The 24,897-nt window shown below is 37.1% G+C and overlaps 1 protein-coding gene across 3 annotated transcripts in view; it reads right to left on the bottom strand.

Annotated features, from left to right (window-relative positions):
• ATAD2 (ATPase family AAA domain containing 2) overlaps positions 1-24,897 on the bottom strand; it is a 98,332-nt gene that overhangs the window by 14,780 nt on the left and 58,655 nt on the right. For 2 of the 3 annotated variants that reach the window (XM_036925520.2, XM_036925522.2), the window contains 11 exons: positions 17,749-17,908; positions 16,928-17,018; positions 15,926-16,240; positions 15,448-15,580; positions 14,911-15,097; positions 14,055-14,240; positions 4,811-4,946; positions 3,594-3,790; positions 2,873-3,032; positions 731-853; positions 466-609 (listed from right to left, as the gene is read on the bottom strand). In XM_036925520.2, the coding sequence (XP_036781415.2) occupies positions 466-609; positions 731-853; positions 2,873-3,032; positions 3,594-3,790; positions 4,811-4,946; positions 14,055-14,240; positions 14,911-15,097; positions 15,448-15,580; positions 15,926-16,240; positions 16,928-17,018; positions 17,749-17,908 (1,832 nt within the window). The remainder of the gene's footprint in view (positions 1-465; positions 610-730; positions 854-2,872; positions 3,033-3,593; positions 3,791-4,810; positions 4,947-14,054; positions 14,241-14,910; positions 15,098-15,447; positions 15,581-15,925; positions 16,241-16,927; positions 17,019-17,748; positions 17,909-24,897) is intronic. The other variant, XM_036925524.2, reaches the window with a different exon arrangement.

Raw genomic sequence — 24,897 nt, 5'->3', positions numbered from 1 at the left:
AAGGCACTGAGGAATTATGACCAAAATCTGGAAAAACAAATAACAGTTGAGAGGCTAAGAAGCTGGGGAAAATGTGACATTCATTGGGATTTAAGAGCAAAAATTGAAATTAAGGGAATCCCAACAGAGGAAGTCTCAGGAAAACCCACGTTATGGGTTGGTACCCCTTGGAGTTACACCCTAAGAATAGGGAAGAACTAGTAGGAAATAGACTAGGATTTATAGAAAATGAAAATCAGCTTCAAATCAGGTCAATCCAGAATTAGATAAAGGTGAACTGGGATTGAGTGGTACAAACCTGCATTTATTTCAAGAATGCTGTTGCCTTAATATTAAGGCAAAAAATATTAAAATCAAAGTAATTCACTACATAAATATAAATTAAGGATACTGAAAGAGTAAATGGCATTTAGAAGAGAATAAAGGTTATAATTTCTTAAGTAAAAATGACCCAAGCATTCTTACCAGGAGTGCTACAAGCCACAGGAGTACTTGGAGTCTTTACTTTTTCATTCTGCTCTGGATCTGATCTTTTATCACCAGTAGGAGTGGAATTTTGCTTTGACATCACATGGTAGTAAGATGGGGCATATTTGGAGGAACTACAACCTTATAAATAGACGTGTGGGATATCAAATTTCAAAATTTCAAAATTATATGAAGGATTAATTAAAAATGCTCAGTACACCACATTAGAAACACCTTTCCTGATGCCTCATCATTATCCTACCTCTCTTCTTCCTGGATTCCTGAATTTGTTCACAAAGCTGTTCAAAGTCTTCATCAAGTTCTTCTTTAATTATTGCATAGGCAGTATCTCTTAAAGCACAGGCTCTATGCCTAATCAGACGATCTGAGAAATAAAGAATATAATTAAAACATAAAAAAAAATAATTTACCAAAAATAAATTCAACATGTTGGGCTAAGATTGCCAGCCATTGCAATTCCTTTTTTACTTTTACCATGAATAGTAAAAGTTACTGGAATTGTGTTACTCTGTTTTTGCTGTCAAGCCAATGTTCTAGACATCTGATTCAATATGGCAGACTAAACCCAAATAATTTTCTGGTGCTATCCTACCCAGACACCTTTGAAATATTGGGAAAAAAAAAAAATCAATCAATAGCAAGACTAAACAACAACGTAATAACCACAAAAACAGCAAAGAAGGCTATCAGTGTTATTAGTGAACCAAGGATGTAAAATAATTTTGGAAGAGATATACAGGATGTTACTGCATTGACAGAGAAACTAAACAAAGACAATGAAACAGCAACCCTACACAAGAAACACTAGAAAAAACACTAAACTCAGAGTCCAATGAACTGAAATATGCTTTGAAGCAGAAGGCAGGTAATAAGTGAATGTAAGATTAGCTTACATTCATTCTCAAAGGGCAGAGGGCTGCAATAGCTATAGTATCCAAAGGGGGCTTCTAACATGGTATTTGGACCTGAAGAAAAAGCAGGGCAAAATCTAAGCACTGGTTCCTGAAGTGTGGGAGCATCAGCATTATCCGGGAACTTGTTGGAAATGCAAATTCTGAAGTCCGACCCTGCATCTATACAACCATCAACCATGGAGATAGGGTCCAACAAGCTGCATCTTAACAAGTCCTTTAGAAGATGCTAATGACTTCTAGTTTGAATACCACTGGTCTGAAGTAATTTTAGATTGGACAGAAAAAGCAACAGCAGCATGACTGCAATGAAATAAAAAAAAATCTCTCAGCCTCCAAAGTAAATGCTTCCTTCTTTCTACAATTAAGAGATGTTTTCAGCTTTGAAGACTGTTTCCCACTGCTCACATCCAGAACTATGAACTATAAAGAAAAGCCTAGGGAAGGTGGGGGGTACAGAAGTGGAAAGGGAAAAACTGAGCTTTTCAACTGTTAAGGAAACTCTCAATAGGTCTCTATGCTAATCAATCTAATTTATAGGTACTACAATTTAAAAACAGAAAGCCAATTTACTGAAGGGAAGAATTAATGCAGGAAACAGAATTACTAATTTTAAAAAATTATCCATTGACAGTTAAGGATGTTGCATCCATAAAACAGGAATAGGAAGCTAGGGAAAAAAGCTTTCTTTTTTGGGAGATGGATAAGTTTAAACTAAATATGTAGGTATCTGAAGATATCATTTTATATATGATTATATAATTTAGAAATACCTTCCTTTATAAATTTTATTTATAAATAGACTGGGTAGGTGAGGGTGGAATGGGGATATGCAGAGAAAAGGTCTGGAAAGAAAGCTCCAAACCTAACAGGCTTAGTTTTATATTTTTGTTTTTTGAATTTTTACTTATTTATTGAAATGTAGTTGACTTATATTAGTCCCAGGTGTACAACATATTATTTAACATTTATATACATTACAAAATAATCACCACGATAAATCTAGAGGGCTTGGTTTTTAAAATATTTTAGGAAGCATTACAATGTATACTATGTTTATAATAAAGACTGTAATGGTTGTTAACTAAGATTATCTTTTCAAACCTATTTTATTACAGAGTATAATTTTTCTACTTTCAGGAAAGAGCAATAACAAAGTTGTTTCAAAATAAGGCAAGTTGTTATGCAATTTTGTATCTCATTAGATATATCATGTAATTGTTAATAAACACAGGGATTTTGAAGTGAAAGAAACCTGCATCCAAATTCTGCCTCTGCAACTTTCTAGCAGTATGATCTTATTTTTAACCTCTCAACTTCATTTTTCTCAACTGCAAAATAAGGGTAATGCTGTGAGGATTAAATGGAACTGTGAATGTAAAACGTAATATACAGTAACTGGCATAAAATCAACCCTCATTAAGTGTTAGGAGCCCACTATTCCCTTAAAAAAAAAGGACACTAATGCTCACCTCCAGGATCTCTATCTGGATTGTACTCTAAAGCATTACTGCAGATTAGATCAATATCACTCAAATAGTCTTTTACAGTCAGATACTTGTGGAGATCAATTTTACTTATTACAGATGAAAGGTCCATTGGTTGCTTTATTACAGTGACATAATCAGGAACCTAAAATTCAAGCAAATGACCAAATCACTAAATTAACTGAACATAAAAAATATTTGAGTCAAGTTTCTCTGCCAGGCAATATAGGGGAGAAGAGAATAAATACATGAGATAATATTATATTAGTAAGAAATCTCTGACTCTATTTACGGCTAGGTTTGTTTTCTATTTTCTTATTCTTGGGCTCCTGTATCTCTGGTAACATACTATATACATCTTTCCTCATCCAAATGCTATCCATCCTTCAGTGTCAATTTAAGACTTTGTTCTCCAATTCATTCTAACCATGTAGGTTCACAATATATCATGTAGCATTAAGGCATTCTCAAATTGCTTCTAGAATGTTTGGATTATAAACATTAAAACAGAGAAAACTAGTTGTTTGTTCTCTTCAGAGATTATGTGTTACATCGATCCTGAAGTCTCCATGCGCTTGGGACACTACTTGGTATATTCCCATATAGAGAAAAAAGTTCAGAGTGTACAGAGGGAACCACATGAACTATTCAAATACTAATTTTGAAGCATTATAGTTTGTAACACACTTGATCCAAAGATTAATACCTCATCAAGGTCAACAGGTTTAGTAAATACTCTGAATCGCTTGTCAATAGCAAGCCTATGTGTAACACTTCTTAAGAAAATCCTCAGTTCTCTAAATGTATCTTCTTCTTGCTCTTCCAGTCGTTTCAATTCTTCTGCTGTCAACTGTCTTGGCTCAGGTGGTGGTGCTACAGGGAGTACCTCCAAGGCCTGCAAAACTTCACATGAACAGAAGAGTTTAGTTAATATTCTTCCATTATATCAAGGGTAATAACTGATTCAGTGCACACAGTAGCCAGGCTTTCAGGAGTTATCCTCCTTATATCTGCCAGGAATCAGACAGTCTGGATACTAAAGTGCTCTCTACCCCTTCAGCAATAATTGGTAACTTGTAATCTAGAATGCTAACTCCTAAGTCATTATTTCTGGTCTATTTTAAGATCATTAAGAGGCTTAAATGATTACTAAAACTTTGAAAATGCATTTTTTCCAGGCAAAAATATTCTAACTATTGAAAATATCTTACTAGTTAATTTTCGAACTAATGAAAGATTGGGGCATGTTTCCAATATAACAAAGGTTTAATTTTGTTTAAAAAGATATACACTGAGTACTCAGGATAAAAAAAGGAATATGAGAGTGCTGTCCCATTAAGCTGGAAATCATTAAGGGAGTAAGAGATATAATTGTAGTATCACCATAATGTCATGTTAACAGTATGAAAAAAGTACAGTGGGTCATAAAAGTAGAAAATTAATTTTGCCTAAATATGTTAAGGAAGAAAAAAAATGAGTTATACTAGAGGGATAAGTAGTTCCTTAGCAGAGATAGTGGGTGGGTATAGAAACATTACTAACAGAGCAAAGCACAAACAAAATAATGAAGAGGAAGGAATATGTTGCATATGGTTTAAAGGTAGGGTGCTTTGTAAGAAAAGATGTGGGGGAAGGAGGGAGAACAAAAGTGCCAAAAATGGGCTTGGAAAGACAGACTAGAGCTATACCATGAATTCTAGCCCAAATTCCACACAGACTGGGGCTGTACTATGAAAGGCCTTGTATACTTTAAGAACTTTATTTAATAGGAAGCAAAATGGGAAGATTTTTAAACAGTAGAGGTATGAATCTCATGACTGAGATTTTGAGCTGTGTTATTACAAGATGTTAATGCCATTTAACTGTTATTTTCTTCCCATTTTTTCAAAATTATTATATATTAACTTTGACAGAGGAACTAACCTGCTTTCTTTTTTGATATAGGAGGCTTAGCAGCTTGCTTAAGAATTAAATCTTCAAAAAATTTTGTCCTTTCTTCTTTACCAGGTAACTGGACATTAAAAATTTCTCCATAATCATGAATAAATAATTCTTGCACCTTAAAAAAGAAAAATGTATTATATATGTATACACACACATACTACGTATATAGCAATCATTCAGTGCACCAGTAGATTATATACATATTTTCAGTGACAATGTAAATTGTATAATAAAGAAATGATTTTTTTTTGGTGTCTCAGACAGTGTAATTTACTTTATTAAATAATGGTTGCTGTTTTTTCTCCCCCATACAACTATTTTTTCCCCTGAATGTTCAGCCGTGGGTCTGTCAAGTAATATTTCAGAGAGAAAATAAGTTGCTAACTCTTTTTTTATTTATTTAATATGAAAATATATTTATTTTTATTTTGATATGGTTAATGTACAATTACTTGAACAATAAAGAAATGATTTTTTAAACAGATTTTTTACATATGTAGTCTTCTTTAGCTGTATCGTATGGTAACTGACAGTTGTATTTTACTTAAGGGATTGTGTTGATATCAATTAATTCACTTTTACAACTGAAAGTGAGATATGAAAATCAATGGTTCAATAAGAATAAAGGCTGGAAATAACAAGTGTTGGTGAGGATTTGGAGAAATCAGAACCTCTGTGCTGTTAAAATGGTACGGCCATGGTGGATACCACTATGGTGGCTCCTCAACAAGTTAAAACACAATTACCATACAATCCAGTAAACAGATCCAAAAGAACTGAAAAACACTCAAATTGATAGTTGTACACCAACAATCATACACGATTAGTCACAGCGGGCAAGAGGTAGAGAAAATCCCATGTTCATCACTAAATGAGTAAACAAACAAAATGTGGTATATACATTTGTTCCTTTGTATTATATATTGTAAGAATTACTGGTCTCATGATATTCCATCTTGCTATTTTGTGTCTGCTCCTTTGCAACCCTACAGAGTTTTTTAATTTGGGAGAAGTTATTTCATTCACGTCTTCAATTTTCCACAACAGTCTGTTGGTTGTGAATGGATAAGATTACCTCTGGAGCTGTTCTTTCTCAAATGTTTATGCCTTTGAAATCTGTCTATAGATGCTTTTTCTGTTTAATCTAGCTTCTGTTGCCAGTATTATGGAAGCTAGCGTATATAAGAAACAGAATGTACCTATAACTTGTCCTCTGAGCACAGGGTCTCCATTCCTCCTGGTATCAGCAGCCATACATAAGTCACTGCTCTGCCACACTAGTCCTTGGCCCACAGCCAGTTCTAGCTGAGGACAAACAACTCTGTTGACTGCTGTTTGGCATGGCCAGAAGTGAAGAAAGCCAATTACCCCAAAGTTGTCCAAGGGCTCTTTCAGTTCCTTCTTAGCACTGACCCAGAGCAAGAAACCACTTCCATCTTTCAAAGCAATCCTTTCATGCACATGCTTCAACTATGGTTACCTTCATCAATCTAATCCTACTGCTTTGTCTTTCATGGATTCATGAAGTTTCTAACCTACTAATGACATTCTTTCTTGTTTTGCCATGTTGCTGTATTAAAGGTCTGCTAGTGCTCGTGCATACTGGTACTCTGAGTGCAGTTTTGAGATGGACAAACTTCAATGAAGCTAATAATGATACATACAGTATTTCTCATATATTATAGTCATATGTACATAGACAATATTGCTGAATCATTAAATATTATATAAGACTCAAAATGGACTCACATCGATACAAATAGATATTCATTTTTTAAAATAAGCAATTCTTGGTCCCATGACCATTCCACCGTACTGTGCAGTGTGGCACTGGGATACTTTACCTAGTTAACAATTGTATGCTTAGGAAATATTACCCTAAGAAAACAAGGATACTCTCCATTAAAAAAAAAAATTTTTAATAAGGAATTCCCATATTCTTAATGAAGTTATTCCAGATTAAACTGATTACAGTTTTCAACCTCCCTCATCCATATAAAGTTCAGCTAGTTTGCCTTACTTGTTACCAAGAACATAAACTTATGTGTTTCAAACTTCAAAATGATGAACAAAGTTTTAATTGACAGTGAGTACAACAAGCCAAAAGTATAATGTGGCTACTACATAGCAATTCTTCCTTATTCCTAATCAGAACAGGAGTACTTATTTCATTCAGGTGCAGCCTTTCAACACAATATACAGAGAGAGACATTCAGGATAGTGACTAGAATTTTGAAGAAACTAAAAATATGTGTGATATGTGGTAGAACCTGTTATTATCACAGTACATGTTCTCTTGTTTTTGGGCATAGTGCTATATCTTATTTCCTAGTCTCCCTTGCAGTTAGGTAGAGCTTTGTGAGATTAAGACAATAGAATGTGAGAGGAAATGATACACATCATGTTGAGATCAGGCACGTAAGATTAAAGATAGCAGCGTGAGATGAGAGACAGAGGCTTCCTCCTAAAACCCTATACAATTACAAAATATAGTTGGTGCAACTAATCCTGAGAGAGCAACAGGAAAGAGGATGGCGCCAGACTGCAGACACCTGGAGAAAAGAGCAGACCTCATGAAACAGAGTAATGTACCATAGCTGTGGCCCAGTGGTACCCAAGCCGTTCCCCCACCCCAGCTCACTGGTGGGAGGAAGAGAAATGGAGGAGGGAGGGAGTAGAAGGCCTGGGACTGCTGAATAGCTACCTCCGTAGATCTGCTCTGGGAGTACAAACCTACATTTCATGGTGCTTTCATGATACTTGTGTGATTACAGGGTGGAAAGCTAACACAGGCAGAATTCCTGGAGAGACTGAGATTCCAGCCGCTTGTGGAAAGCAGGGATCCATATCTGGCTGCTCTGGGACAAAAGCTTATATCTGTGTGCTCGGCCCACTGGTTCAGGCAGTGGAGACAGGCAGCAAGAAACACCTCTTTCCTCCCCCCAGGCACCAATACTGTTCCCTGCCACCCCTGACATTGCTTCAGGGGCTGAGCAGCTCCAGAGTAGAGCTTCTGGACACTAGAGGGCGCCATATACAAATATGAAGAGCCAAAGGAACCTTGTCCAGAGTAAAATTAATATAATTCCGGAGAAAGATTTAAACGACATGGACCTTCTGACTCTTCCTGAAAGGGAGTTCAAAATAAAAATCATCAACATGCTAATGACAGTATGGAAAGATACCCAAGAACTCAGGAATGAATTCAGGTCAGAGATCCAATTGTTGAAGAGCACAATGGAGGGTATTAAAAGCAGGATGGATACAGTGGAGGAGACGATAAATGAAACAGAAACTAGAGAAGAGGAATACAAAGAAGCTGAGGCACAGAGAGAAAAAAGGATCCCTAAGAATGAAAGAATATGGAGAGAACTGTGTGAACAATCCAAATGGAACAATATTTGCATTATAGGCCTACCAGAAGAAGAAGAGAGAGAGAGAGAATAGTATAGAAAGTGTCTTTGAGGATGTAGTTGCTGATAACTTCCCCAGTCTGGGGAAGGAGATAGTCTCTCAGGCCATGGAGATCTACAGATCTCCCAACACAAGGGACCCAAGGAAGACAACACCAAGACACATAGTAATTACAATGGGAAAGATCAAGGGTAAGGACAGACTGCTAAAAGCAGACAGAGAGAGAAATAAGATCACAAACAAAGGAGAGCCCATCAGGCTAACATCAGACTTCTCAGCAGAAACCTTACAGACCAGAAGGGAGTGGCATGATGTATTTAATGCCATGAAGCAGAAGGGCCTGGAACCAAGATTACTTTATCCAGCAAGATTATCATTTAAATTTGAAGGAGGGATTAAACAATTTTCAGATAAGCAAAAGCTGAGAGAATGTACCTCGAACAAACCATCTCTGCAGTCTACTTTGGAGGGACTGCTATAGATGGAAGTGTTCCTAAGGTTGAATAGCTGTCACCAGAGGTAATAAAACCACAGTAAAGAAAGTAGAGCAGCTCATTATGAAGCAAATGCAAAATTAAATTAACTATCCTCAAAATCAACAGAGGGATAGACAAAAAGTACAGAATTTGATACCTAATATATAAAGAATGAAGGAGGAAGAAAAAGGAGGAGAAATAGAAAAGAACCTTTAGACTGTGTTTGTAATAGCATACTAAGTGAGTTAAGTTAGACTCTTAGATAGTAAGGAAATTAACCTTGAACCTTTGGTAACCACAAATCTAAAGCCTAAAATGGCAATAAGTACATACCTATCGATAATCACCCTAAATGTAAATGGACTAAATGCACCAATCAAAAGACATAGAGTCACTGAATGGATAAAAAAACAACACCCATCTATATGCTGCTTACAAGAGACTCACCTCAAACCCAAAGACATGCACAGACTACAAGTCAAGGGATGGAAAAAGATATTTCATGCAAACAACAGGGAGAAAAAAGCAGGTGTTGCAGTACTAGTATCAGACAAAATACACTTCAAAACAAACAAAGTCACAAGAGATAAAGAAGGACATTACATAATGACAAAGGGCTCAGTCCAACAAGAGGATATAACCATTATAAATATATATGCACCCAACAAAGGAGCACCAGCATATGTGAAACAAATACTAACAGAAATAAAGGAGGAAATAGAATGCAATGCATTCATTTTAGGAGACTTCAACACACCATTCACTCCAAAGGACAGATCCACCAGACAGAAAATAAGTAAGGACACAGACGCACTGAACAACACACTAGAACAGTTGGACCTAACAGACATCTATAGAACTCTACATTCAAAAGCAACAGGATACACATTCTTCTCAAGTACACATGGAACATTCTCCAAAATAGACCATATACTAGGCCACAAAAAGAGCCTCAGTAAATTCAAAAAGATTGAAATTCTACCAACTTTTCAGACCAAAAAGGAATAAAACTAGAAATAAATTGTACAAAGAAAGCAAAAAGGTCCACAAACACATGCAGGCTTGACAACATGCTCCTTATTATTGATGGATCAACGAACAAATTAAAATAGAGATCAAGCAATATATGGAAACAAATGACAACAACAACAACACAAAGACTCAACTTCTGTGGGATGCAGCAAAAGCAGTCTTAAGAAGAAAGTATATAGCAATCCAGGCATTAAGAAGGAAGAACAAATCCCAAATGAATACTCTAATGTCACAATTATTGAAATTGGAAAAAGATGAACAAATGAGGCCTAAAGTCAGCAGGAGGGACATAATAAAGATGAGAGAAGAAATAAATAAAATTGAGAAGAATAAAACAATAGAAAAAAACCAATGAAACCAAGAGCTGGTTCTTCAAGAAAATAAACAAAATAGATAAGCCTCTAGCCAGACTTATTAAGAGAAAAAGAGAATCAACACACATCAACAGAATCAGAAACAGGAAAGGAAACATCGCGACGGACCCCACTGAAATACAACAAATTATTAGGGACTACTATGAAAAGCTATATGCTACAAAGCTGGAAAACCTAGGAGAAATGGACAACTTCCTAGAAAAATACAACCTTCCAAGACTGACCAAATAAGAAACACAAAATCTGAACAACCAATTATCAGCAAAGAAATCGAAGTGGTACTCAAAAAACTACCCAAGAACAAAAACCCCCGGGCCAGATGGATTTACCTCAGAATTATATCAGACATACAGAGAAGGTACAATACCCATTCTCCTTAAGGTTTTCCAAAAAATAGAAGAGGAGGGAATACTCCCAAACTCATTCTATGAAGCCAACATCACCCTAATACCAAAAAACCAGGCAAAGATCCAACAAAAAAGAAAATTACAGACCAATATCCCTGATGAATGTAGATGCAAAAATACTCAACAAAATATTAGCAGACCGAATTCAAAAATACATCAAAAAGATCATCCATCATGATCAAGTGGGATTCATCCCAGGGATGCAAGGATGGTACAACATTCGAACATCCATCAACATCATCCACCACATCAACAAAAAGGACAAAACCCACATGATCATCCCCATAGATGCTGAAAAAGCATTCAACAAAATTCAACACCCATTCATGATAAAAACTCTCAACAAAATGGGTACAGAGAGCAAGTACCTCAACATAATAAAGGCCATATATGATAAACCCACAGCCAACATCATACTGAACAGTGAGAAGCTGAAAGCTTTTCCTCTGAGATCGGGAACAAGACAGGGATGCCCACTCTCCCCACTGTTAATCAACATAGTACTGCAGGTCCCAGCCATGGCATTAGACAAAACAAAGAAATACAAGGAATCCAGATTGGTAAAGAAGAAGTTAAACTGTCACCATCTGCAGATGACATGATATTGTACACAAAAAACCCTAAAGACTCCACTCCAAGACTACCAGAACTGATATCGGAATACAGCAAAGTTGCAGGATACAAAATTAACAGACAGAAATCTGTGGCTTTCCTATACACTAACAATGAACCAATAGAAAGAGAAATCAGGAAAACAACTCCATTCACAATTGCATCAAAAAGAATAAAATACCTAGGAATAAACCTAACCAAAAGAAGTGAAAGACCTATACCCTGAAAACAGTAAGACACTCTTAAGAGAAATTAAAGAGGACACTAACAAATGGAAACTCATCCCATGCTCTTGGCTAGGAAGAATTAATATCGTCAAAATGGCCACCCTCCTTAAAGCAATATACAGATTTGATGCAATCCCTATCAAATTACCAACAACATTCTTCAACGAACTGGAGCAAATAGTTCAAAAATTCATAGGAAACACCAAAGACCCCGAATAGCCAAAGCAATCCTGACAAGGAAGAATAAAGTGGGGGGGATCTCACTCCCCAACTTCAAGCTCTACTATAAAGCCATAGTAATCAAGACAATTTGGTACTGGCACAAGAACAGAGCGACAGACCAGTGGAACAGAATAGAGATTCCAGACATTAACCCAAACATATATGGTCAATTAATATTTGATAAAGGAGCCATGGACATACAATGGGGAAATGACAGTCTCTTCAACAGATGGTGCTGGCAAAACTGGACAGCTACATGTAAGAGAACGAAACTGGATCACTCTCTAACCCCATACACAAAAGTAAATTCAAAATGGATCAAAGACCTGAATGTAAGTCATGAAATCATAAAACCCCTAGGAAAAAACAGGGAAAAATCTCTTGGACATAAACATGAGCAACTTCTTCATGAACATATCTCCCCGGGCAAGGGAAAGAAAAGCAAAAATGAACAAGTGGGACTATATTAAACTGAAAAGCTTCTGTAGGGCAAAGGACACAATCAATAGAACAAAAAGGCATCCTACAGTATGGGAGAATATATTCATAAATGACAGATCTGATAAAGGGCTGACATCCAAAATATATAAAGAGCTCACGCACCTCAATAAACAAAAAGCAAATAATCCAATTAAAAGATGGGCAGAGGAGCTAAACAGACAGTTCTCCAAAGAAGAAATCCAGATGGCCAACAGGCACTCCACATCACTAGTTATCAGAGAAACACAAATTAAAACCACAACGAGATATCACCTAACCCCAATAAGGATCGCCATCATCCAAAAGAGAAACAACAACACATGTTGACGAGGTTGTGGAGAAAGGGGAACCCTCCTACACTGTTGGTGGGAATGTAAATTAGTTCAACCATTGTGGAAAGCAGTGTGGAGGTTCCTCAAAAAGCTCAAAATAGAAATACCAGTTGACGCAGGAATTCCACTTGTAGGAATTTACCCTAAGAATGCAGCAGCCCAATTTGGAAAAGACAGATGCACCCCTATGTTAATTGCAGCACTATTTACAATAGCCAAGAAATGGAAGCAACCTAAGTATCCATCAGCAGATGAATGGATAAAGAAGATGTGGTACATATACACAATGGAATATTATTCAGCCATAAGAAGAAAACAAATCCTACCATTTGCAACAACATGGATGGAGCTAGAGGGTATTATGCTCAGTGAAATAAGCCAGGTGGAGAAAGTCAAATACCCAATGATTTCACTCATATGTGGAGTATAAGAACAAAGAAAAACTGAAGGAACAAAACAGCAGCAGAATCACAGAATCCAAGAATGTACTAACAGTTACCAAAGGGAAAGGTACTGGGGAGGATTGGTGGCAAGGGAGGGATAAGTGCGGAGAAAAAGAAACAGGGCCTTATGATTAGCATGTATAATGTGGTGGTGGGGGCACAGGGAGGGATGTGCAACACAGAGAAGACAAATACTGATTCTATGGCATCTTACTATGCCAATGGACAGTGACTGTAATGGGGTTTGTGGGGCGGACTTGGTGTAGGGGGGAGTCTAGTAAACATAATGTTCTTCATGTAAAAAGAAAAAAAGATATATGCACCCCTATATTTATCACCGCATTGTTTGCAGTAGCCAAGATATGGAAGCAACCTAAGTGTCCACCCATAGATGAATGGGTAAAGAAGATGTGGTACATATGCAGTGGAATACTGTTCAGCCATAAAAGAATTCCTGCCATTAGGGTATTATGCTCAGTGAATTAAGCCAAGAAGAAAAGACAAATACTACATGATTTCACTTATTTGTGAAATATAAAAGCAAAGCAAAACACAGTGAACAAAACAGCAGCAGACTGACTGACACTGAGAAGTGACTGGTGGTTACTCTGGGGGAGGGGTTGGGGTTGGTGGGTAGGAGGGTGAGGGGGGGATAACAGGGCACAAAAGTCTCAATTTTAATACAAGTTGGTCACAGGGACAGTAGTACAGCATGGAGAATATAGCCAATGGTTCTGTAACATCCTTCAATGCTGACAGATAGTAGCTGCACTATAGGGGATGAGAGGATTTAATAATGGGTGTAACTGTTAAACCACTGTGTTGGATATACTTGAAACCAATATAATATTGTACATCAACTATACTCCAAAAATAAAAAAAAGGAAAACGTCATACTAAAGAACGAGACTTATTATTGAAAAATACAGAAGATACATAAAGCAAATTGCTGAATAGTGTGCATCATATAATCGCATTTTTATAAGAGAAAAAATTTATACTATAGCCTTATTGCACATCTAAACACATATATATACCACATTGTCCAACAATCACATATACATGTTAACATGGTATCTTTGATAAGAATCCTTTATCATTTTATTCATTTCTGTAGCATCTGCAATTTTTACAATAAATTTGTATTACTTTGGTACGAATAACTCTCTTTTAAAAGTATAATTATCTTTTACCCACAAATTACCTCTTCTGGTAGAGCAGGATGGGGTTTGTCAGAAGTTGCAAGTAGTAAAACTGGAGCAAATGAAGGAATATTCTGTAACAATGTGGTAAATGTTGCTTTGAGTGTTGGTCCAACTATTTCCCACCACAAGTGGATATGAGGAACATACAGTATACTTGGTGCTGTTCTCTTAGCTTCACGAATCATCTAATAGAAAAAAAAATTACAATCAATTAGAAAGTCAGCACATTAGTAAGCTAGCTTTATTAGCTTACTAATAAATAGCTTACTAATAAATAAATAAGGGGAATTATCTTATAAAACCCCTACATTTTTAAAATGCTTTCCCAACCCCACAATGTTGTTTCTAAATGCTTTCTAAGTCTCATTTTTGGGAAAGTATAATTACTTCAAGCAATTAGAAAACAGCTCAAGAAATTTAGAAGGACTTTCTGGTATGTAACCAAGGTTAAATATAAAACACTTTCACATTCCAAGTTTGTTTTAAAAAAACAACAAAACCAGAAGCAGCTGTGTATCTGAGTACTGTACTTACTAGGTAACAGTTTTAAGTACTTTACTCATTTAATTCTCACAACAATTATGAGGTATGTACTATTATGCAATGGTGCATATATTGCAAATGGTGAAATGAGGCAGATATTTAACTATCCTAAGGTCACACAGATAATTAAGCAGTAATAATGGGATTTCAAATTCAATGACAAAGCAATTACGCACAGTTCTATTTCATAAATTAAGAAATCAGAAAGACAAAACAAAACACATTACAGAAAGAATTAGGCAATTTTGTGTAGATTTTGCCTCTGCAAGACTGTTTGATCTTAGTTTATTTGTCTGGGTAACAATGAATTACCTGGGCACATGTTTCTTCAGGAGATGTAGCACTGACTCCAAAAAGAACAGGAATGTCTAATGTATACACTGCAAATTTTTCCAAAGCATGGATGACAGCTGGTGCCAAATGAGAACCTTGCCCAAATCCTGGTTCTCCCACTATCAGTATTCTTGGTCGAAAAGACATAGGTTGATAACAAGCATTTCTGAAAGACGCAAGTAGTAAGGTATATTTTAGAAAAAAATGAAAGTTTAAATTTTTCTCTCAAATTAACGATTATAAATTTTCATAAATCAAAGTTTTGACTACATGGCCAGTTAATCCTAACAGTACGGTTCACATGGTTTTTGGAAACAGTAAACCTCCAGATTTTCAGGAATATTTTGTATAGTGTGATTTCTACTACAGTGGACAACTATAAAACAAAATTTTTGGTATTTTAACTTTAAAATAAAAAAGCATATTAGTTGGCATCTTTTGTCTTTTAAACCAACATCTCATTTAGTTTTAGGGAATTTACACAACAACAAAAAATCATTTGTAAGGGCAATGTACCTATTCAAATGAAGAAAATTAAAATTTTCTTTTGCCTTATTAAAGGATTTCTGAGAAAGCCCATTTTCATATACTGATGGAATATCATCATCACTGTATGCCAAATCACTTTCTAGTAGGGGACATGAAATATCTACAAAAAAAAAAAAAACAACATTAGTAACTTTTCTGCATGGCAAAGCAAATCTTCATGTAACACTTCAGTTACTAGAAAATCAATGTACCTCAATGAAAATTTTTTAAGAATGAAAAATATTTGTGTAGATATAAATTAATTAGTATAAAAATGCATTCCAAACTTAAAATAGATTAAGTTTAGGGCAATCTGTGAAGTTTTTTTCCCCTCAAATATCCAGGCAAAGAATGGCCAAATTCCTTTCAAGGTACTCTTTTATAAAGAAACACTTCTAAAATGTATGAAGTATTTAATTTTCCATATAATGAAAACTAACTTTAATTGGCCAATCAAGCTTCATACCTGAGTCAAATGCTTTATTTGTTCTAATTTCTGCATGTGGAAATACTCTCTGCAGGGCTTCTAAGATCTTCTGAACAGTGCTTTGCAGGAGTGGTTTCACAACAGTGGACAGCGCCTGCCCAGGAGATGTCACAGCTCTTTGGGATGCTGGTATCATCTTTTGCATAGCTATCTCAAAATCCTTAGCTGAGATATTAATTGAAGAGAGATCCAACTGTAGTTTCTCACTAGTGGTATAGATTTGTGGGTAGCGTCGACGTAGAGCACATAAAACAGCCTCAGAGCATATTGACTTAATATCTGCACCACAGTATCCTATCCAAGGCAACCAAAAAAATAAAAAAAGTAAACCACCACCTATTAGCATGGCCATGATTAAAAGAATATCAAAAATCAGTCTAACAATATAGTAGCAGAATATTTAGGAGTAATAAGGCTAAGCTAAAGTCTCTCATCCAACCAGTAAACTTACATGATAGTAGTAACTATCAACAAATCAATCAACTTTCGTAAGTGAAATATGCAAGCACTAAGTATAGCACAGGGATCAAGAGCAAGAGTTTTAAAATCAGACAAAAGAGTTTTAAAATCAGACAAAACAAATTCCAGTTTGTTATTAACTAGATGTGTAATCTCTGGAGAATTATTTATGTTCTGTCAGCCATTTCTACATCTGTAAAATGGGAAAACGCTACCTACTTCACAGGGTTGATGTGAAAATTATCCAAATATACGTAGAATGCTTAACAGGATGACTGGATAATGTAACAGTCAGCAAATGGTAACTTTATTATTTTTACTACCTTACTTTGCTATCAATTCCGACAGTTAATTTATCAAATATCTCTAATATCCAGACTTTGTGAAAAGAAAACATGCCATATATGAGATGAGAAACCAATATAACCCTGTATTTCTTTAAACATAACCTTGCAAGACTATAACTTGTTCCGTCTTTGAAATGCATGTATTATTTCTTTTAACACTTAAAGCAATGTTTACCAACAGAGTTTTCTGCTAGTTCTTCTAGAAATATGTCCAGTGGTTTAGGATTCCAATCCCTTGTGTGAATCTTTAGAATTTCTTTTCTAGCCTACAAATAAAAACAATTTCATTTTTTACATCTATAATAAAAGTATTATCCAGATTAGAACACTTTCCATTTAAAATACTTTTGATTATCTAAAATTTTAAAGAGATCAGTATCTAATTAAAAGCAGAAATATGAAACAGTAAAAATGAAAAGATGTATTTTAAGAGTTTAAGGAATTTGTTAAACAGATTTTCATTTATAGTGCTCAAATTCTATTCATCATAAATGTGAATGAGAGAAATGAAGTACCTACTGACTATTGTTCACTCTGGTACATATTTAAGAACTGTTTTTGAGAGTACTGACAGCTCTACCTATATTTTCTTGCTTGGTTCTCAAAAAAGATAAAGCCACTGGGTAGGAGTATATGGTGGTATCCATGAAAAACCCAAGGCTAGCTAATTGGCTAAAGACTGATTATTCATTAGGCCACATTTTTGGAAGCAAAGTTGTATGATTAATATTGAAAGGCTGTACTCAAAAGAATTTTAAGAGTATTTTTAGGGAGGCATTATTTTATTTAAGGAAAAGACTAAAAAATTACGTTAGTTTTTTTTTTTAAATAAAATAATGCCTCCCTAAAAATGCATACATACATACATGTTTGGATGTTAATCATATGACTGCTTCAGAACATACAAACATCAATCTTCAAATTTTCACTGAAACAAAACTTATTCATGATAAAGGCAAGTATTTTGTCATAGTCTGAGTGTTGTTAAATTCTTACATCTTTATCAGGTAGGCTGAAAAGGAATTCTCTGTCAAAGCGACCAGGCCTTCGTAAAGCAGGATCAATAGAATCCAGTCTGTTGGTAGCACCAATGACCACGATTTCTCCTCTGCTGTCCAATCCATCCATAATAGCTAGCAGGGTGGAAACAATAGAACTAAATTTAAAAATAAGAGAGAACAGATTAATCATATGGATGTTGTTATCATTTCTTCTTTTAGTAAAATTTAATACATTGAACATGTGAACAAATTACCTCAGAGCACCCCACTACTTCCAATGGATTAAAAAAAAAAATCGGAAAAATAAACTACATGGCATGAAGAGAATAAAACCAATGAAGAACAGAGATGGTCTTAACAATACCACAAGAGAATACTGGGAGCCATTTCATAAAATATAATTTCACATAGGAACTTCAGAGTTCCCAACGAAGGATACAACATCAAAAAAATAGAAGTACCAGGTAAATAGTATCTGCAAGATACACAGTGTTTCACTGTGTATATCTTTTTCTTTTTATTAAGCTATCATTGATAAACACTCTTATGAAGGTTTCACAAAAAAAAACCAATGTGGTTATTACATTCACTATTATTGAGTCACTGCAGTCACCATCCATCAGTGTAGTAAGATGCCACAGAGTCCCTATTTGTCTTCTCTGAGCTACACTGTCTTCCCCATGATCTCCCACACACCATGTGCACCAATCATGATACCCCACAGTCACCTTCTCCCTCCCTCCCCACCTGCCCTCCCCTTTGGTAACCACTAGTCCCTTCTTGGAGTCTGTGAGTTTGTTGCTATTTTGTTCCTTCAGTTCTGCTTCGTTGTTAATACTTCACAAATGAGGGAAACCATTTGGTATTTGTCTTTCTCTGCCTCACTTATTTCACTGAGCATAATACCCTCTAGCTCCATCCCTGTTGCTGCAAATGGTAGGATTTGTTTCTTTCTTATGGCTGAATAATATTCCATTGTGTATATGTACCACCTCTTCTTTATCCATTCATCTACTGATGGACACTTAGGTTGCTTCCATATCTTGGCTATTGTAAATAGTACTGCGATAAACATAGGGGTGCATATGTCTTTTTGAATCTGAGAAGTTGTATTCTTGGGGTAAATTCCTAGAAGTGGAATTCCCGGGTCAAATGGCATTTCTATTTTGAGCTTTTTGAGGAACCTCCATATTGTTTTCCACAATGATTGAACTAGTTTACATTCCCACCAACAGTGTAGGAGGGTTCCCCTTTCTCGGCATCGTCACCAGCACTTGCTATCCCATTGTGTTTATCTTAACAAAGGACCCCAAAATAGAATATAAAGCATAAAAACAGGAGGAGGGGCAGAAGATGGCGGCGTGAGTAGAGCAGCGGAAATCTCCTCCCAAAACAACATATATCTATGAAAATATAACAAAGACAACCCTTCCTAGAATAAAGACCAGAGGACACAGGAAAATATCCAGACCACATCCGCACCTGAGAGAACCCAGCGCCTCGCGAAGGGGGTAAGATACAAGCCCCGGCCCCGCGGGAGCCGAGCGCCCCTCCCCCCAGCTCCCGGCGGGAGAAGAGCAGGCAGAGCGGGAGGGAGACGGAGCCCAGGACTGCCGAGCACCCAGCCCCAGCCATCCGGGCCAGAGTGCAGGGCGCTCGATACTAGGAAAACAGGGCAGCAAGAACAGTGAGCAGGCACTGGAGGCTGGGCGACAGAGGGCATAAGAAAAGCGCGCGACCATTTTTTTTGCTTTTCTGCTGTTTTGTTTTGGCGAGCGCTTTTTGGAAGTCTTAAAGGGATAGGGACCCCAATACTAGGGAAACAGGGCAGAAAAACCGGTGAGCAGAGGCCTGAGGCTGGCACCGCAGAATAAAGAAAAACGAACGACCACCTTTTTTTTTTTTTTCTTTTTTTAATTAAAAAAAATTTTTTTTCTTTTTTTTTTTGGTGGGCGTTGTTTTGTTTTGGCGGGTGCTTTTTGGAAGTCTTAAAGGGGCAGGGGGGGTCACTTAATCCAGAGGTAGGGAATCCGGGATCTCTGGGCACCCTAACCCCTGGGCTGCAGGGAGCAGGGAGGCCCCTTACGGAGATAAATAGCCTCCCAGCAGCTCCTGCTCCAACGCGACTCCACCATTTTGGAGTAGCTGCCCGAGCCAGGCCACGCCCACAGCAACAGCGGAGATTAACTCCATAGCAGCCGGGCAGGAAGCAGAAACCCTGTCTGCGCGCAGCTGCGCAGCACAAGCCACTAGAGGTCGCTGTTCTCCCAGGAGAGGAGGGCCACAAACCAACAAGAAAGGAAGTCCTTCCAGCCGTCACTCGTCCCAGTTCTGCAGACTATTCCTATCACCATGAAAAGGCAAAGCTACAGGCAGACAAAGATCACAGAGACAACACCAGAGAAGGAGACAGACCTAACCAGTCTTCCCGACAAAGAATTCAAAATAAGAATCATAAACATGCTGACAGAGATGCAGAGAAATACGCAAGAAAAATGGGATGAAGTCCGGAAAGAGATCACAGATGCCAGAAAGGAGATCGCAGAAATGAAACAAACTCTGGAAGGGTTTATAAGCAGAATGGATAGAATGCAAGAGGCCATTGATGGAATTGAAATCAGAGAACAGGAACGCATAGAAGCTGACATAGAGAGAGACAAAAGGATCTCCAGGAATGAAACAATATTAAGAGAACTGTGTGACCAATCTAAAAGGAGCAATATCCGTATTATAGGGGTCCCAGAAGAAGAAGAGAGAGGCAAAGAGATGGAAAGTATCTTAGAAGAAATAATTGCTGAAAACTTCCCCACACTGGGGGAGGAAGTAATCAAACAGACCACAGAAATACACAGAACCCCCAACAGAAAGGATCCAAGAAGGGCAACACCAAGACACATAATAATTAAAATGGCAAAGATCAAGGACAAGGAAAGAGTGTTAAAGGCAGCTAGAGAGAAAAAGGTCACCTCTAAAGGGAAACCCATCAGGCTAACGTCAGATTTCTCAACAGAAACCCTACAGGCCAGAAGAGAATGGCATGATATATTTAATACAATGAAACAGAAGGGCCTTGAACCAAGGATACTGTATCCAGCACGACTATCATTCAAATATGACGGTGGGATTAAACAATTCCCGGACAAACAAAAGCTGAGGGAATTTGCTTTCCACAAACCACCTCTACAGAACATCTTACAGGGACTGCTCTAGATGGGAGCACTCCTAGAAAGAGCACAGCACAAAACACCCAACATATGAAGAATCGAGGAGGAGGAACAAGAAGGGAGAGAAGAAAAGAATCTCCAGACAGTGTATATAACAGCTCAATAAGCGAGCTAAGTTAGGCAGTAAGATACTAAAGAGGCTAACCTTGAACCTTTGGTAACCACGAATTTAAAGCCTGCAATGGCAATCAGTACATATCTTTCAATAGTCACCCTAAATGTTAATGGGTTGAATGCACCAATCAAAAGACACAGAGTAACAGAATGGATAAAAAAGCAAGACCCATCTATATGCTGCTTACAAGAAACTCACCTCAAACCCAAAGACATGTACAGACTAAAAGTCAAGGGATGGAAAAACATATTTCAAGCAAACAACAGTGAGAAGAAAGCAGGGGTTGCAGTACTAATATCAGACAAAATAGACTTCAAAACAAAGAAAGTAACAAGAGATAAAGAAGGACACTACATAATGATAAAGGGCTCAGTCAAACAAGAGGATATAACCATTCTAAATATATATGCACCCAACACAGGAGCACCAGCATATGTGAAACAAATACTAACAGAACTAAAGAGGGATATAGACTGCAATGCATTCATTCTAGGAGACTTCAACACACCACTCACCCCAAAGGATAGATCCACTGGGCAGAAAATAAGTAAGGACACGGAAGCACTGAACAACACAGTAGAGCAGACGGACCTAATAGACATCTATAGAACTCTATACATCCAAAAGCAGCGGGATATACATTCTTCTCAAGTGCACATGGAACATTCTCCAGAATAGACCACATACTAGGCCACAAAAAGAGCCTCAGAAAATTCCAAAAGATTGAAATCCTACCAACCAACTTTTCAGACCACAAAGGCATAAAACTAGAAATAAACTGTACAAAGAAAGCAAAGAGGCTCACAAACACATGGAGGCTTAACAACACGCTCCTAAATAATCAATGGATCAATGACCAAATCAAAATGGAGATCCAGCAATATATGGAAACAAATGACAACAACAACACTAAGCCCCAACTTCTGTGGGACACAGCAAAAGCAGTCTTAAGAGGAAAGTATATAGCAATCCAAGCATATTTAAAAAAGGAAGAGCAATCCCAAATGAATGGTCAAATGTCACAATTATCGAAATTGGAAAAAGAAGAACAGATGAGGCCTAAGGTCAGCAGAAGGAGGGACATAATAAAGATCAGAGAAGAAATAAATAAAATTGAGAAGAATAAAACAATAGCAAAAATCAATGAAACCAAGAGCTGGTTCTTCGAGAAAATAAACAAAATAGATAAGCCTCTAGCCAGACTTATTAAGAAGAAAAGAGAGTCAACACAAATCAACAGTATCAGAAACGAGAAAGGAAAAATCACGACGGACCCCACAGAAATGCAAAGAATTATTGGAGAATACTATGAAAACCTATATGCTAACAAGCTGGGAAACCTAGGAGAAATGGACAACTTCCTAGAAAAATATAACCTTCCAAGATTGACCCAGGAAGAAACAGAAAATCTAAACAGACCAATTACCAGCAACGAAATTGAAGCGGTAATAAAAAAACTACCAAAGAACAAAACCCCCGGGCCAGATGGATTTACCTCGGAATTTTATCAGACATACAGGGAAGACATAATACCCATTCTCCTTAAAGTTTTCCAAAAAATAGAGGAGGAGGGGATACTCCCAAACTCATTCTATGAAGCTAACATCACCCTAATACCAAAACCAGGCAAAGACACCACCAAAAAAGAAAACTACAGACCAATATCCCTGATGAACGTAGATGCAAAAATACTCAACAAAATATTAGCAAACCGAATTCAAAAATACATCAAAAGGATCATACACCATGACCAAGTGGGATTCATCCCAGGGATGCAAGGATGGTACAACATTCGAAAGTCCATCAACATCATCCACCACATCAACAAAAAGAAAGACAAAAACCACATGATCATCTCCATAGATGCTGAAAAAGCATTTGACAAAGTTCAACATCCATTCATGTTAAAAACTCTCAGCAAAATGGGAATAGAGGGCAAGTACCTCAACATAATAAAGGCCATCTATGATAAACCCACAGCCAACATTATATTGAACAGCGAGAAGCTGAAAGCATTTCCGCTGAGATCGGGAACTAGACAGGGATGCCCACTCTCACCACTGTTATTTAACATAGTACTGGAGGTCCTAGCCACGGCAATCAGACAAAATAAAGAAATACAAGGAATCCAGATTGGTAAAGAAGAAGTTAAACTGTCACTATTTGCAGATGACATGACACTGTACATAAAAAACCCTAAAGACTCCACCCCAAAACTACTAGAACTGATATCGGAATACAGCAAAGTTGCAGGATACAAAATCAACACACAGAAATCTGTGGCTTTCCTATATACTAACAATGAACCAACAGAAAGAGAAATCAGGAAAACAACTCCATTCACAATTGCATCAAAAAAAATAAAATACCTAGGAATAAACCTAACCAAGGAAGTGAAAGACTTATACTCTGAAAACTACAAGTCACTCTTAAGAGAAATTAAAGGGGACACTAACAGATGGAAACTCATCCCATGCTCGTGGCTAGGAAGAATTAATATCGTCAAAATGGCCATACTGCCCAAAGCAATATACAGATTTGATGCAATCCCTATGAAACTACCAGCAACATTCTTCAATGAACTGGAACAAATAATTCAAAAATTCATATGGAAACACCAAAGACCCCGAATAGCCAAAGCAATCCTGAGAAAGAAGAATAAAGTAGGGGGGATCTCACTCCCCAACTTCAAGCTCTACTATAAAGCCATAGTAATCAAGACAATTTGGTACTGGCACAAGAGCAGAGCCACAGACCAATGGAACAGACTAGAGAATCCAGACATTAACCCAGACATATATGGTCAATTAATATTTGATAAAGGAGCCATGGACATACAATGGCGAAATGACAGTCTCTTCAACAGGTGGTGCTGGCAAAACTGGACAGCTACATGTAGGAGAATGAAACTGGACCACTGTCTAACCCCATATACAAAAGTAAACTCAAAATGGATCAAAGACCTGAATGTAAGCCATGAAACCATTAAACTCTTGGAAGAAAACATAGGCGAAAACCTCTTAGACATAAACATGAGTGACCTCTTCTTGAACATATCTCCCCGGGCAAGGAAAACAACAGCAAAAATGAACAAGTGGGACTATATTAAGCTGAAAAGCTTCTGTACAGCAAAAGACACCATCAATAGAACAAGAAGGATCCCTACAGTATGGGAAAATATATTTGAAAATGACACATCCGATAAAGGCTTGACGTCCAGAATATATAAGGAGCTCACACGCCTCAACAAACAAAAAACAAATAACTCAATTAAAAAATGGGCAGAGGAACTGAACAGACAGTTCTCCAAAAAAGAAATACAGATGGCCAACAGACACATGAAAAGATGCTCCACATCGCTAATTATCAGAGAAATGCAAATTAAAACTACAATGAGGTATCACCTCACACCAGTAAGGATGGCTGCCATCCAAAAGACAAACAACAACAAATGTTGGCGAGGCTGTGGAGAAAGGGGAACCCTCCTACACTGCTGGTGGGAATGTAAACTTGTTCAACCATTGTGGAAAGCAGTATGGAGGTACATCAAAATGCTCAAAACACTTACCATTTGACCCAGGAATTGCACTCCTGGGAATTTACCCTAAGAACGCAGCAATCAAGTTTGAGAAAGACAGATGCACCCCTATGTTTATTGCAGCACTATTTACAATAGCCAAGAATTGGAAGCAACCTAAATGTCCATCAATAGATGAATGGATAAAGAAGATGTGGTACATATACACAATGGAATACTACTCAGCCATGAGAAAAGGGCAAATCCAATCATTTGCAGCAACATGGA

The sequence above is a fragment of the Manis pentadactyla genome, chromosome 3 (assembly GCF_030020395.1).
Source record: "Manis pentadactyla isolate mManPen7 chromosome 3, mManPen7.hap1, whole genome shotgun sequence".
Lineage (NCBI taxonomy): Eukaryota > Metazoa > Chordata > Mammalia > Pholidota > Manidae > Manis > Manis pentadactyla.
Note: the sequence above shows the minus strand (reverse complement) of the source record. Positions and strands in the feature narration are given on the sequence as shown.